This window comes from Chanodichthys erythropterus, chromosome 16, assembly GCF_024489055.1.
Source record: "Chanodichthys erythropterus isolate Z2021 chromosome 16, ASM2448905v1, whole genome shotgun sequence".
In the NCBI taxonomy this organism is placed as follows: Eukaryota; Metazoa; Chordata; class Actinopteri; order Cypriniformes; family Xenocyprididae; genus Chanodichthys; species Chanodichthys erythropterus.
This window is the reverse complement of record NC_090236.1, coordinates 12,777,546-12,791,513: the sequence shown is the minus strand read 5'-3', so window position 1 is coordinate 12,791,513 and position 13,968 is coordinate 12,777,546. Positions and strand designations below refer to the sequence as shown.

At 36.2% G+C, this 13,968-nt stretch overlaps 1 protein-coding gene across 1 annotated transcript; it reads left to right on the top strand.

Moving 5' to 3' along the window:
- The first annotated feature begins 939 nt into the window (after window positions 1–939).
- Window positions 940–2,724, top strand: jund (JunD proto-oncogene, AP-1 transcription factor subunit). Its single transcript, XM_067362031.1, has one exon. It carries the CDS (start codon window positions 1,123–1,125, stop codon window positions 1,972–1,974), a length of 852 nt encoding a protein of 283 aa, XP_067218132.1. The 5' UTR covers window positions 940–1,122; the 3' UTR covers window positions 1,975–2,724.
- Window positions 2,725–13,968: the final 11,244 nt, after the last annotated feature.

The following is a 13,968-nucleotide window of genomic DNA, read 5'->3' as shown; positions in this document are numbered from 1 at the left end:
AACATAGTGCAAAATGCATAGAAATCGTTGATTTGTTATGAGAAAAAATGTCCGGAAAAATGAATTTCATTGATGTCATTCGGAGATACCGATATAAAAGGACCCTTTTGGATCAAGTCATGCGGTCAATATCATGTGACAGGATGTGACATCATTCAGACACCTGCAAAGGACCACATAGTCATGAAGCAAATTAACTATTTGAAAAATTCATGTTGTTTTCACTTGATCATACGAATTTCCCGAAACATCAGGTCATTCGGTGCAACCGCTATAAAACGTGGAAAATGTTGTAATATTTTAAAAACTTGTACTAAGTTTAACATGATTGATTGTATGTTTGGTAGCTAGATATATATCGGCCGTTAGAATTGTTTGAAAAAAAATAAAAATAAAAATATCATTCGGTAAAACCGAAATTTTGCTTAACTTTTACATCTTGTAAAAAAAATGACAAAAGCAGTGTTAATAGTTTATAAAAACCACATAATCTCATTGTTAACAATAAAACTTAAATATTAATGAGCTCTCCATTGTGTGAGGGATCCACAAGTCTGGGAACAAAACAGGTAAATAAAGTTAAAACTTGGGATTCATAAAACGAATAAGAAATATTCGTTTCTCTTTCTCTTACACAAGTGTGGATTATTCCATAAGATAAAAACCCAGAGTGGAACACTCGATCAAGCATCCAAAGACCTTCAACATGTTCAAAAATAAGGGAACATTTTCTGCCAGGCTGCCTCGTTTCCCCACCCTCGCGCGCTCTCTACGTTCGCTATGACATCAACCCACAATGCACCGCACTGTTTGCCGTTTACTCTCCGTCTCTGTGGCGACAGCAGCGAGCGCAGCCCCTTATGCAAATCAAACCGGAAGAAAACGTCATCTTTGGCCAATCTGAGCGTTCTAAAGTGACATAATGGAATTTTTAGGGATAGAAAACTTGCAAATGCGTACTGACGCCCATAGAGAACACCTCTCGCGCTACGGAGAGACAACAATATCGTAAAACAACACCAAAAGAAAGACAAGGAAATAGAAATAAACGAAATAAGAATACTTTTGCGCAATACGCAATGGGTCGTCTGGAGCCCAGCTCACCCTTTCACTGGGTGTAGGATGGGAACAAGCCTTTACCCAGACGAGGATATCCGAGGAATATCAAGAAGAATGATGAAGAAAGACATGAGTTTAAACCTGGACGACCAGAACAGCTCCAACCTCAAGCCAGATTTAAGGGATGCTGAGGGAATTCTTAATTCACCCGATTTGGGGCTCCTCAAGTTGGCGTCTCCAGAGCTGGAGAGGCTGATCATCCAGTCCAACGGGATGGTGACCACCACACCGACCTCCCAGTTCGTCTACCCGAAGTCGGTGAGCGACGAGCAGGAGTTCGCGGAGGGCTTCGTCAAAGCCCTGGAGGACCTTCACAAGCAGAACCAGCTGAACGGTGGCCCGTGCGTTCCGCCGACGCTCAACAGACTCGCCAGCAGCAGTAGCCTCGCCTTGCCCACGGACCTGCCCGTGTATACGAACTTGAGCACGTACGGAAGTACCACGGTGAACTATTCCACGGACACCATTCCGTTCCCACCGCCGCCGCCCGCGCACCCGATGGCCGCGCAGCAGCAGCAGCAGCAGCTGCTTAAGGACGAGCCGCAGACCGTGCCGGACATGCAGAGCTTCGGCGACAGTCCGCCGCTCTCCCCCATTGACATGGACACGCAGGAGCGCATCAAGGCCGAGAGGAAGAAGCTGCGTAACCGGATCGCCGCCTCCAAATGCCGCAAGAGGAAACTGGAGCGGATATCCCGGTTGGAGGACAAAGTGAAAACTCTGAAGAGCCAAAACACGGAGCTCGCGTCCACGGCGAGCGTTCTGAGAGAGCAAGTGGCGCAGTTAAAACAGAGAGTGATGAACCACGTCAATAACGGCTGTCAGCTGCTGCCTAATCAAGTTCAAGCTTATTAATGACATTCGACTTTATCTGTCAGTGTTTGGGTGCTTGACAAAAAACATGCTCTGGTTCGGTTGTGCTACGTTGAGAATATATTATTCACAATAAAGCACGACCTTAAGTGGCTTTTATAAAAGAAATAATAATACAAAAAAGTAGCCTTTTAAGTAAAACCTTATTTAATTAAGCTAATTCACAAAACTTCATATGTGCGCAGTGATACAGCGAATCGTCGCCACCTTTGGAAAGCTCGCTCCGAGTATATCTGTGTGTGTTGCTTGGAAAGCACGAGACGCTCGATCATATTTTGGTTTCTTTTGGAACTATTTTCGTTGTGTTTATTATAATAATGGACATATATTCCGCCAAAAGATAAAATCCCTGACACGACAGAACTATAGCGATTGTTCGCGTCATATTTTTAGCGATTGATCAATCCTTTTTTATTTCATATACTATATTTTTGATTGGCCGAGCAGCGTTCCTAAAGTTTTCCTAAAACATCTCTGGAAAGGTCTCTCTTTGTATTAGTGCGTTGCTTGGCAACACGATCGTGTTTTGGTTTCTTTTGGAACTAATTTTGGTGCTTTGATATTTTATTAAATCATTATTAGGCTATAATAATTGCCTTCATTCCGATAAAATACAGTCCCAGACTTGACTGCATGTTGCTATGCAACAAAACTAAAGTTTCTGATGGTGTTTTGTATGAAAGCTTATTTCTGCCATGAAATAAAAAAAATAAAATAAAAAGGTAATTGAAACTTTTTATCTCACAATTGATTTTTTTTCTTGCAATTGCAAGTTTATATCTCATAATTCTGACTTTTTTTCGCAATTGCGAGTTTCTCACAATTCTGACTTTTTTTTCTTGCAATTCTGAATTTTTTCCCTCACAATTGAGTTTTTTTCTCCCAATTGCGAGTTTAAATCTTGCAGTTCTTATATGTTCTTGCAATTCTGAAATTTTATCTTGCAATTATGACTTTTTTCATTCAATTCCGAGTTTAAATCTTGCAGTTCTTATCAATTCTGACTTTTTCTCGCAATTCTGACTTTTTTTTTTCTCGCAATTGCAAGTTTATATCTCACAATTCTGATTTTTTTCTCGCAATTCTGATTGTTTTTCCTCACAATTTTGACTTTTGTCTCACAATTTCGGGTTTAAATCTCTCAATTCTGATGTTCTTGCAATTCAGATTTTTTTCTTGCAATTATGACTTTTTTTCATTCAATTCCGAGTTTATATCTCACAATTCTGACTTTTTCTCGCAATTCTGACAGTTTTTTCTCGCAATTGCAAGTTTATATCTCACAATACTGATTTTTTCGCAATTCTGATTGTTTTTCCTCACAATTTTGACTTTTGTCTCACAATTGCGAGTTTATATCTCACAATTCTGAAAATTTTCTCGCAATTCTGACATTTTTTTCTCGCAATTGCGATTTTATATCTCACAATTCAGAATTTTTTCTCGCAATTCTGATTGTTTTTCCTCACAATTTTTACTTTTGTCTCACAATTGCGAGTTTAAATCTCGCAATGTTCTTATATGTTCTTGCAACTCTACATTTTTTCTTGCAATTCTGACTTTTTCTCGCAATATTGACTTTTTTGTCTTGCAATTGCAAGTTTATATCTAACAATTCTGAGGGGAAAAATGTCAGAATTGCGAGATGAAAACTACCTTTTTCATTTTTTATTCAGTGGCAGAAACAAGCTTCCATAGTTTTGTGTCATAGCTATTTCTTTATCTTGTATTTTAGCACTACTGGAACGCTGCATTGACCAATAATGTTTTGTATATATATTTAACTATAAATATTTTGAGGCCTATACAACAGTTCTGGTACACTAATTGGATTTACACTAGCAGTCGAGACTAGTATTTATAGAGCACTGAATTCATTTCACTCGCACTGTATCATTAGCTTGCTGACAGTTCTCACCGGATCCAGATGACTTCTTCTGGAACTATTTTCTTTGGCAGAGCATCAACAAACAAATTACTGGCTATATAGTGTCTGAAATGTCAGTTGCTCAATATGAAGTGTTGTATAAAAGCAAGATCACATTGCATATCATATACACCTTCGAGTGCATCAACCCCCACAGAGCTTAATGATGAAGTGTATTAAAATGATAATGATTTCATATCCATGTGGATGTGATGATGTCAGTCAGCTAATTGTGTGTTGAAACATTAGCGGCTGTCACATGTCAAGTCAACTACCCATTCACTGATGCATAAAGGTCACAAACTAATCTCACCCTTCCAGTGACCATTCATTTTTGTCGGACTGTTGAAGTGGACACTACAGGTGCTGATGTATAATATGTTTACAATATTTTGTAGCAAATGGACTCACGACAGCAATTCTGCTACATCATTTGATCTCATGAGAGAAGATCTAAGCAGCTGTATTTTTGCATGCTCGAGACAAGCTCAAAATGAGTGCAACCAAACACAACAAAGATGTCATGCATGTATACGCTTCATGTTTAAGGCCTTATCTGATGACAAGCTCTTATTAATCAACGACTGTATCTATTTTATATACAACTATTCACACGATGTCTTATTTTATGCTCTTTTGGATTTACGTGTGTCGTGCTGTAAATGTAAACTTTCCACTTGTCACATGTCCTGTACTGCCTTCATACGTTCCTAGTGTGATGATGTGTACATTAATGTCATTAAACTTGTTCAATTCACTTGTTAAATTATATATTTGTGGCAATTTTATACCCCTCTCTTCATGCATACATATATAGACCTAGTCATATTTGAACATTCTTAGAAAATGTCCAGTCAGTTTAGAAAAGTTAATGCTATACATATGACAAACCTAATGCTGCTCTATCAGTGTGAAAGTATAAAACTGCGTCCTCTGGTGGTCTTGGCATGGTACAACAACTAGTAACTGTACCTACAAATCCACTATATATGCAACAAGTAAATGCATGCTATAAAAAGAGTTGTCATATGCAGGGGTGCACATAAGAGGTACGCAGGTACGCATGCGCGGTAAAAATAAACTATGCGTACCAGAAAACATGGAGGGAAGCGCTTTTGAGTACCGGTTCACATGGATACGTTTACTTATTGGAGTAGGATTTTTCTCCATCTCTGGTAAGATAGCAATCATCATAATATGTGTGTTCTTTAATTATTAGGTGTGCAACGGATCGCAGTTAATCCGTGATCCATACGGATAAGGTCCAACGGTTCGGCACGCATGTGATTCGCGAATTAACTGCTATATTTAACCATCATAGAGTGAAAGATTGTAATTTGGACGTGTTTTGTCTCGCCAATTAACACATTCAAACGACTTTAAAAGCGGAAGAAGAGGAAAAATTGGGGACTCGCGAACTGTGCGCACAGCCCCCCGAAATGCATGCATGATGAGAGTCAGACAGCGCTCGAACACCGAATTAATTCCGCTTTCGCGTTTACTTGCGCTTGAAAGGAAACATACACACAAAATTATGTCAAAATACCTGTCTCGGCAAGTATTCTCTCGGTTATGTCATAAGTGAAGTGTTGAGAAAGAAACCGGATGTGTGTCAGTTATTTGGTCCGTGCTTTCCTTCTTAAAGTGGCAGCAGCCTTTGCTGTCATTAATGTTAGTAAAAAAAAAAAAAAAAGTCATTATCATCATCTACCATGTACGAGAGAAAAGAACATAGTGAGGAGAGCAGTCAGGAGGAAAGTGATTAGGACAGCTTTTAGGATGTGTCGTGTAAAGTGTGAGTACCAAGCAAAATCTCCAGGTACTCCTTTGAGAACCAGACCAAAAAAGTTATGTGCACCCCTGGTCATATGTGCATTTTCATCATTTCATTTCAATTTTTTTGTCTTTTTTGCTATTCAGCTCAGTAAGAAGTACAAATGCTGAAGTACTGAACATCAAAACCCACAATGCTATTTTAACATTCAATACTGATGATAAATCAAGTAGGTTTACAGTAGACAGAATGAATTCATGTCCATGCATAAGTGTTGCATAAGTTATACTCTAAAAAAGTGATTACTAGCTACTAATTACACACCCGATTCCAAAAAAAGTTGGGACACTGTACAAATTGTGAATAAAAAAGGAATGCAATAATTTACAAATCTCATAAACTTATATTTTATTCACAATAGAATACAGATACCATATCAAATGTTGAAAGTGAGACATTTTGAAATGTCATGCCAAATATTGGCTCATTTTGGATTTCATGAGAGCTATACATTCCAAAAAAGTTGGGACAGGTAGCAATAACAGTCTGGAAAAGTTAAATGTACATATAAGGAACAGCTGGAGGACCAATTTGCAACTTATTAGGTCAATTGGCAACATGATTGGGTATAAAAAGAGCCTCTCAGAGTGGCAGTGTCTCTCAGAAGTCAAGATGGGCAGAGGATCACCAATTCCCCCAATGCTGCGGCCAAAAATAGTGGAGCAATATCAAAAAGAGTTTCTCAGAGAAAAAATTGCAAAGAGTTTGAAGTTATCATCATCTACAGTGCATAATATCATCCAAAGATTCAGAGAATCTGGAACAATCTCTGTGCGTAAGGGTCAAGGCCGGAAAACCATACTGGATGCCATGATCTTCGGGCCCTTAGACGGCACTGCATCACATACAGGAATGCTACTGTAATGGAAAGGACAAGGACAACCCAAGTTGTTATCAGCGCTCAGTTCAGAAGCCTGCAGCTCTGATGGTATGGGGTAGCATGAGTGCGTGTGGCATGGGCAGCTTACACATCTGGAAAGGCATCATCAATGCTGAAAGGTATCCAAGTTCTAGAACAACATATGCTCCCATCCAGACGTCGTCTCTTTCAGGGAAGACCTTGCATTTTCCAGCATGACAATGCCAGACCACATACTGCATCAATTACAACATCATGGCTGTGTAGAAGAAGGATCCGGGTACTGAAATGGCCAGCCTGCAGTCCAGATCTTTCACCCATAGAAAACATTTGGCGCATCATAAAGAGGAAGATGCGACAAAGAAGACCTAAGACAGTTGAGCAACTAGAAGCCTGTATTAGACAAGAATGGGACAACATTCCTGTTCCTAAACTTGAGCAACTTGTCTCCTCAGTCTCCAGACGTTTGCAGACTGTTATAAAAGAAGAGGGGATGCCACACTGTGGTAAACATGGCCTTGTCCCAACTTTTTTGAGATGTGTTGATGCCATGAAATTTAAAATCAACTTATTTTTCCCTTAAAATGATACATTTTCTCAGTTTAAACATTTGATATGTCATCTATGTTGTATTCTGAATAAAATATTGAAATTTGAAACTTCCACATCATTGCATTCTGTTTTTATTCACAATTTGTACAGTGTCCCAACTTTTTTGGAATCGGGTTTGTACATCTTCAACAGTGTAATTAGATTACTGTATAATTACTTCTAAAAAGTAAAAAGCAATTGTCTAAAAAGTATTATTGCATTAACTAATTACATTCCTCTTCCCATATCAACAATTTGAACAATACAAGGATAGACATGAAACTGCTATTTTAATTCTTTGAAATAAATAATATAAAATTGCATAAATTATACTTGAACTGACCGTATACTGAAAGTATTTAATTTATAGAAACTATATTTTAGTTCGATAATATTTTTCATTTAATATTTTGTATTTTTAGGTGATTTCATGGTACTAAATTATATTTATGCAGTATAGATATATTCCACATAATCCATCACTTGAATGCTTTGAAGCACAGACTGAAGTTTGGTCTCTTTTTAAAGAAGACACTTGTCAGATTATTGCTGAAATAATAATAATAAAAAGTGAACTTTAAAAAATGTGTAAAATTTTAAATTTATTATTATGAAAAATACACAAAAATACAATTTTATATTTTTATATGAAATATATATTTTCAAAAACACATTTTACTCTAAAACTGTGAGAAAATCAAAGCCATAAATCTAAACAAGTAGTGTTATAGATTTGGGCTTGATATCTCAAAAAATTAGCTTTCAGTCAGATTTTGTTTGGGCGCAATACCAAACGCTTCCACTAGACAAAATTTGTCTCCCATTCATTTCCAATGCCTCATTTCTGACCGCAAACAATACAAGTGGGACTGTTTTTTTTTTTTCAGGACCATTTAACCTTTTCGAATCATGTCCATGATTGTGTGTGTAACCGTTGACAAGTTTCGTACCATTTTAAGTAAAAAAAAATAATTAAAAAAACATTAAATTTTTTGTTCAAAGTATACTCCACTTTTTTATGTGTACTCACCCTCATGTCGTTCCACACCCATAAGACCTTAATTAATCTTCGGAACGCAATTTGAGATATTTTTGTTGAAATCCAATGGCTCCGTGAGGCCTGCATAGGGAGCAATGATTTCAGCGCCAAAGTCATGTGATTTCAGCAGTTTGGCGGTTTGACACGCGATCCGAATAATGATTTGACACAAAAGAGTCATAACGCTCCGAAGCTTCCTGAAGCAGTGTTTTGAAATCGGCCATCACTATATTTAATAGGTTTTTTTTTTTGTTTGTTTTTTGCCGCACCAAAAATATTCTCGTCACTTTATAATATTAATATTAAACCACTGTACTCACATAAACTGATTTAAATATGTTTTTAGTAGTGGATCTTGAGAGAAGAAATGTCATTGCTGGCTATGCAGGCCTCACTGAGCCATCGGATTTCATCAAAAATATCTTAATTTGTTTTCCAAGATTAACAAAGGTCTTACAGGTGAGTAATAAATGACATTATTTTCATTTTTGGGTGAACTAACCCTTTAAGAGTTATCCCTTACTTTACTTTTTCAAGGGAAAAGTAATTAAATTAGTTACTCTTCTCTATCTTACTCCTCTCTCTTGTGTTTGGTGGAAATCTTCACAAAAGAGAGCACAAAACAAATGTTGTTGGCAGGAAAACAGTGAGACAATGGCCTTCCACTGAGTTACAATTTGGAAAGCAGAAAGACAAAGTAAATAGAGTCAGTTATAGTAATCCATCATATCTCCATATTCACTTTTTACAGTGTGGAAGTTGGCAGAGTCCCTGTGTTACTGTATGCAGTATGTCCTTTGTCCAGTAGGGAGAGACCAACACCATCATATTTGGTTTCCCTGCCTGCATTATTTGATTTATACTCTCTTTTGTGAAGATTTCCACCAAACACAGGATAGCTCTGATGGCAGACAGAAGTATTGACTGTTGGACTTGCTGTGATAAACGAGTCAGTTGTCCAGGAATGGCAGCAGAAGCTCTTTTGTGGTTTGCTATTTATTCACGTCTCATTATGTCAGAGGTTTCTGAGCATAACTGGTTATGATGACTCCTACATCAGGCTTAGTTCACCGTGACATAGAAATCACTTAAAAGGGGTCGTGTGTCATTTCAACCAGAAACAGCACATTTCATTTGTTTCCATGGCAATACGTGCTTTTTGTCCGTGTTGTTCGGATGTGAACTTGGTCTTTATTTGCGGCTGCCCTGCGGTTAATGCATCCGAGCAAAAAACAGGCATTCAAGTCTTTCAGTGCATCAGATTGTGTGTTTATGGAGTTACACTTGAAATGGCCACCTGTCAAAGCCAAATACACATGAATGAATTTAAACAATGGCATGACCCTCGCTGGACAATAGAAACTACATGCCAAGAAAGATAAACGAAGAAGGAATGACAAAATGCTTGGAGTATTTCATTGTATTTAATACAATTTATATATATATATATATATATATATATATATATATATATATATATATATATATATATATATATATATATATATATATATATATATATATATATATCAATAAATAATATTTATAAAATGTAATAATGCAAAACATGATAAGTGATGTGTGTGTCTGTTTAATGTTCAGAGTCACTATAAGACAATCATAGAATAAAAATAAATGTATCCGTCTCAGTTGAGCAGTTTTTTATGCACATTTTTAGAATTGATGTGCATTTTAGCTTTCCATGCAGCGTTCATTATATGAAATCAGATTTTCTCATTTTTCTAATAGAAGTGAATGGGTGAATGCCAGTGTTCTGGAAAATAGTTATCTTTACAATTCCAGTTAACTTTAAATTAATTCCCAAACTAAATAAAAGCATTTTTATCTGTACATTTATCTGTTATGGTTACGTAAGCATCTCATGAAAGTGAGAATGACATCGTTTTTGGGTTGCTATTCCTTTTCAAGTAAAGTGTGAGATTTCAAGGATGAGGTTTTTTTGTTAAATCTCTCTGAGACGGTGTATTTCAGATCAAATAATAAATGCCATTTTCATGGACGTCCCGTTCCTTTTAGTCACTTCCCGTATATCAGCAGCTTCTCTTATGAATCAGAGATCTAGAAAGACGGTTCTTCTAATGATAAATTCAGTGAGACTCACTGTTCTTTATTGAATTATGTATTTAAAAGGATCCTATTGTTTTTGTAGAGAACCAAACGTCTCATGTCAGAACTAAAAATCTGAATCAATCTGACGTAAACTCAAAAACCTCAATTCCTGAGTTTGATATGGGTTTATACGCCCTGCAGCTATCATCCCTCAAATAAAAAGTTATTTTGCATTTTTAATCCAATTTTATGAACTTTTATAAGGAGGTGTTGAGATCAATTGCATTGTGGGATACAACACAGTAGAGATTTTGGAAATTTGATATTCAAAGCAAAATAATGTATATACTGTGAAATACTATTATAGTTTTTATTAATATTTTGCATCAGTTTTAATTTTAATATTTTTCATTTTCTGTTTTAATAGTTCAAGTTTTAGTAATTTTGCTCAAAAGTTTTTTATTCATTTTTAGTTTCGTTTTAGTTGCATCAAGTTAAACTAAATTAAAATGAGATATGCAGCCTTGATTGGCAACTAATTTAAATAAAAATACTTATGTTTTTTTAGATTTTATTTCAGTTAATGTTTATTTTATTTTATATGGTTTAGTTTCAATTTTAGTTAACTGTACAGTACTATTTGTACAGTATTGTTGTATTCTATTATGATTATAACCTGATTTTAACTGTGGATATTTATTTATTTATTTGAGTATTTATGCAGAAGGAACACAATTATGATTGGTTTTATGTTTCAAAATGTGAAAATGGCAAGAAAATAAGTGTCCCATTGAAGATTAAGGATGAACTATAGGAAATATTAATGGATATACAGCAATGAATCACTCAGTTTGTGTTCCAAACGTAAAGCTCTACATGTACAGAATAAATTAATACTGTTTTTTACAGTGATACAGAGTTTCCATATTTTGCCAATTTCATCAATAATCTCAAAAAAGAGAAATTAGGAAAAACATTTACATTTATTTATTTAGCAGATGACTTTCAATGAGGAATAGAGAAGTGATTAATCATGGAGGAATGTTAAAATGCTAAAAAATACACAGGCTAGAATAGAGAGGAAAGATATTCATTTTCAGAAGATTATGCATATCATAAAGGGTTAATGCTCACAGTGCATTACAATGTTTTTGTCATTTCATTTGCTTCAGTGAATTCTCTCTCCACTCACTTCTGTTCTGCTCTCTCCTCTTCTTTTCTTACATGTTTTCTTCTCAAAACAGTGATGTTTTTGTGATGAAGTGCAATAGAAAATCAAGCTGAAAGGTGTCCTGTCTCTCGGTCTCTGTCTCCATGAGATGTTCACTTGATGTTCACCTCGATCTCAGTGATAGATTTCACTAGAATAGAGAAAGGTGACATCTTGTCCTTTCATTGGTCTTTTCAGTCGGCCATGGCAACAGAACAATTTGAGCACTGACACACAAGACGAGACAGTGCTGCATGATGCACTTCACATTCTGCTCGTTAGTTATCATCATCATGTTCTTCATCATCTGTTCCTCATGGCCAGTCATTTGTTTAACCTTTTCATAATCATCTTGCAAATATAATAGTTTTGTTTTTGTTTTTTACAACTCTAACTCTAGAAAGTCTCCTGTGTTTTTGCTAAAATCTCTTAGACTCCCTGAATGGACGGAGGGAAATATCGACACAGCGCATAACATCACTCATCTGGTTTCCACAGCAACATAATTCTGTGAAAATAACACGGTAACACTCAAGAAATCATAATGGCTGATCAAAAATAACCACATAAGCAGGACTAATTCTGAATATGTGGAGAGAGTCTCTCAAAAGCCCCAGCGTTAGTACGAGAACAGCAGCTGATTCAACCTCATTCAGACGTCAAGGTGAAAGAATGGTCACAACAACGTTTGGAGTAACTATTCATAAATTATACATGTTCTTTTGTGTCAGGAAATGCTTTTAATTTAGCTAGAAAGGAAATATGACACGGAAAAAAGCCGATTTTTGGATTAGAGTTTGATTATGGTTCAGTCATGCAGAAGATGCAAAGCTACATGATGCAAAAAAAGCCTTTAGGGGAACCTTTTAGATCCGGAGACAAAATGTACACAGCTGGTTCATTCCAGGCTCAAACAGGACACACACCCTTGCATTTATACTGGGAACATTCAAATAAAAGAATTGGTAACACTTTATTTTGATGGTCCCCCAAGACATTGTTTCAACCCATGTTTGGCTCAAATGTGGACAAACCCAACCCTTGGTTTAAATTTTTACATTAAATTTTAAACCCAATGTTGGATTTGTCCATATTTGAACCACATGGGTTGAAACAATCCAACTTTTGTTTTTAGGGTGTACTTAGTATAAGAAACTTTTCAAGTACTTGTCAACTTACTCTACAGTAAAAAATGCTGGGTTAAAAACAATCCAAGTTGGGTTGAAAATGGACAAACCCAGCAATTGGCTTGTTTTAATCCAGCGGTTGGGTTAAATGTTTGAACTATTAATTAAAATGACTATATGACTGGCTTAAAATGAACACACAATAGGTGGAAATTAAAAATCAGACACATAATTACTAGAGGCAACAATAATCAAAAGGTGAACATTTATTTATTAGAAATTTAGTAAATGTTTATTGTTTGATTATTATAAATTAGACGTATTAATACATGTTAATTTCCAACATATTTTGGGTTCATTTTAAGCAAAGAATATGGTCATTTTTAAACAATAGTTGAGTTAAATAAAACTACCCAGCAGGTTGAGCAAACATTTAACCCAACCACTGGGTTAAAACAATCCCTTCGCTGGGTAAAACGATTCATTCGTTGGGTTAAAACAACCCTTTAGCTGGGTTAAAACAACCCATTCGTGGGGTTACACAACCCATTCCTTGGGTTAAACCAACCCATTCACTAGGTTAAATAACCCATTGGCTGGGTTAAACAACACATTCGCTGGTTTAAAACAACCCATTCACTGGGTTAAAACAACCCATTTGCTGGGTTAAAACAACCCATTCGTTGGGTTAAACAACCCATTCGTGGGGTTACATAACCCATTCCTTGGGTTAAAACAACCCATTGGCTAGGTTAAATAACCCATTGGCTGGGTTAAACAACCCATTGGCTGGGTTAAACAACCCATTCGCTGGGTTAAAACAACCCATTCGCTGGGTTAAAACAACCCATTCGCTGGGTTAAACAACCCATTTGTTGGATTAAAACAACCCATTCGTTGGGTTAAACAACCCATTTGTTGGATTAAAACAACCCATTCACTGGGTTAAAACAACCTATTCGTGGGGTTACACAACACATCCACTGGGTTAAAACAACCCAGTGTCTGGGTTTGTCAAATTTCAGTCAACAATCCAGCATTTTTTTAGAGTGTACTAACTCTAACAGTCTACTAATACTAAACTAATACTCTAATGAGAGTTAGTTGACAGGTGCAACGTTACTATTAGTCAGAACATCTAAACCGTCAAAACCATCAAAATAAGTGTAACCAAAGATTTAGATTCTGCATTTGAATACCCATCATTTACTCTTGACATTCAAAACCTATTTGATTTATATGATCTTTATCTGTCCTGTATTACACTTAAAGTGGATGGTGATACTAAAAAGCACTATGAAAGCAGCTGTCAAACCTCA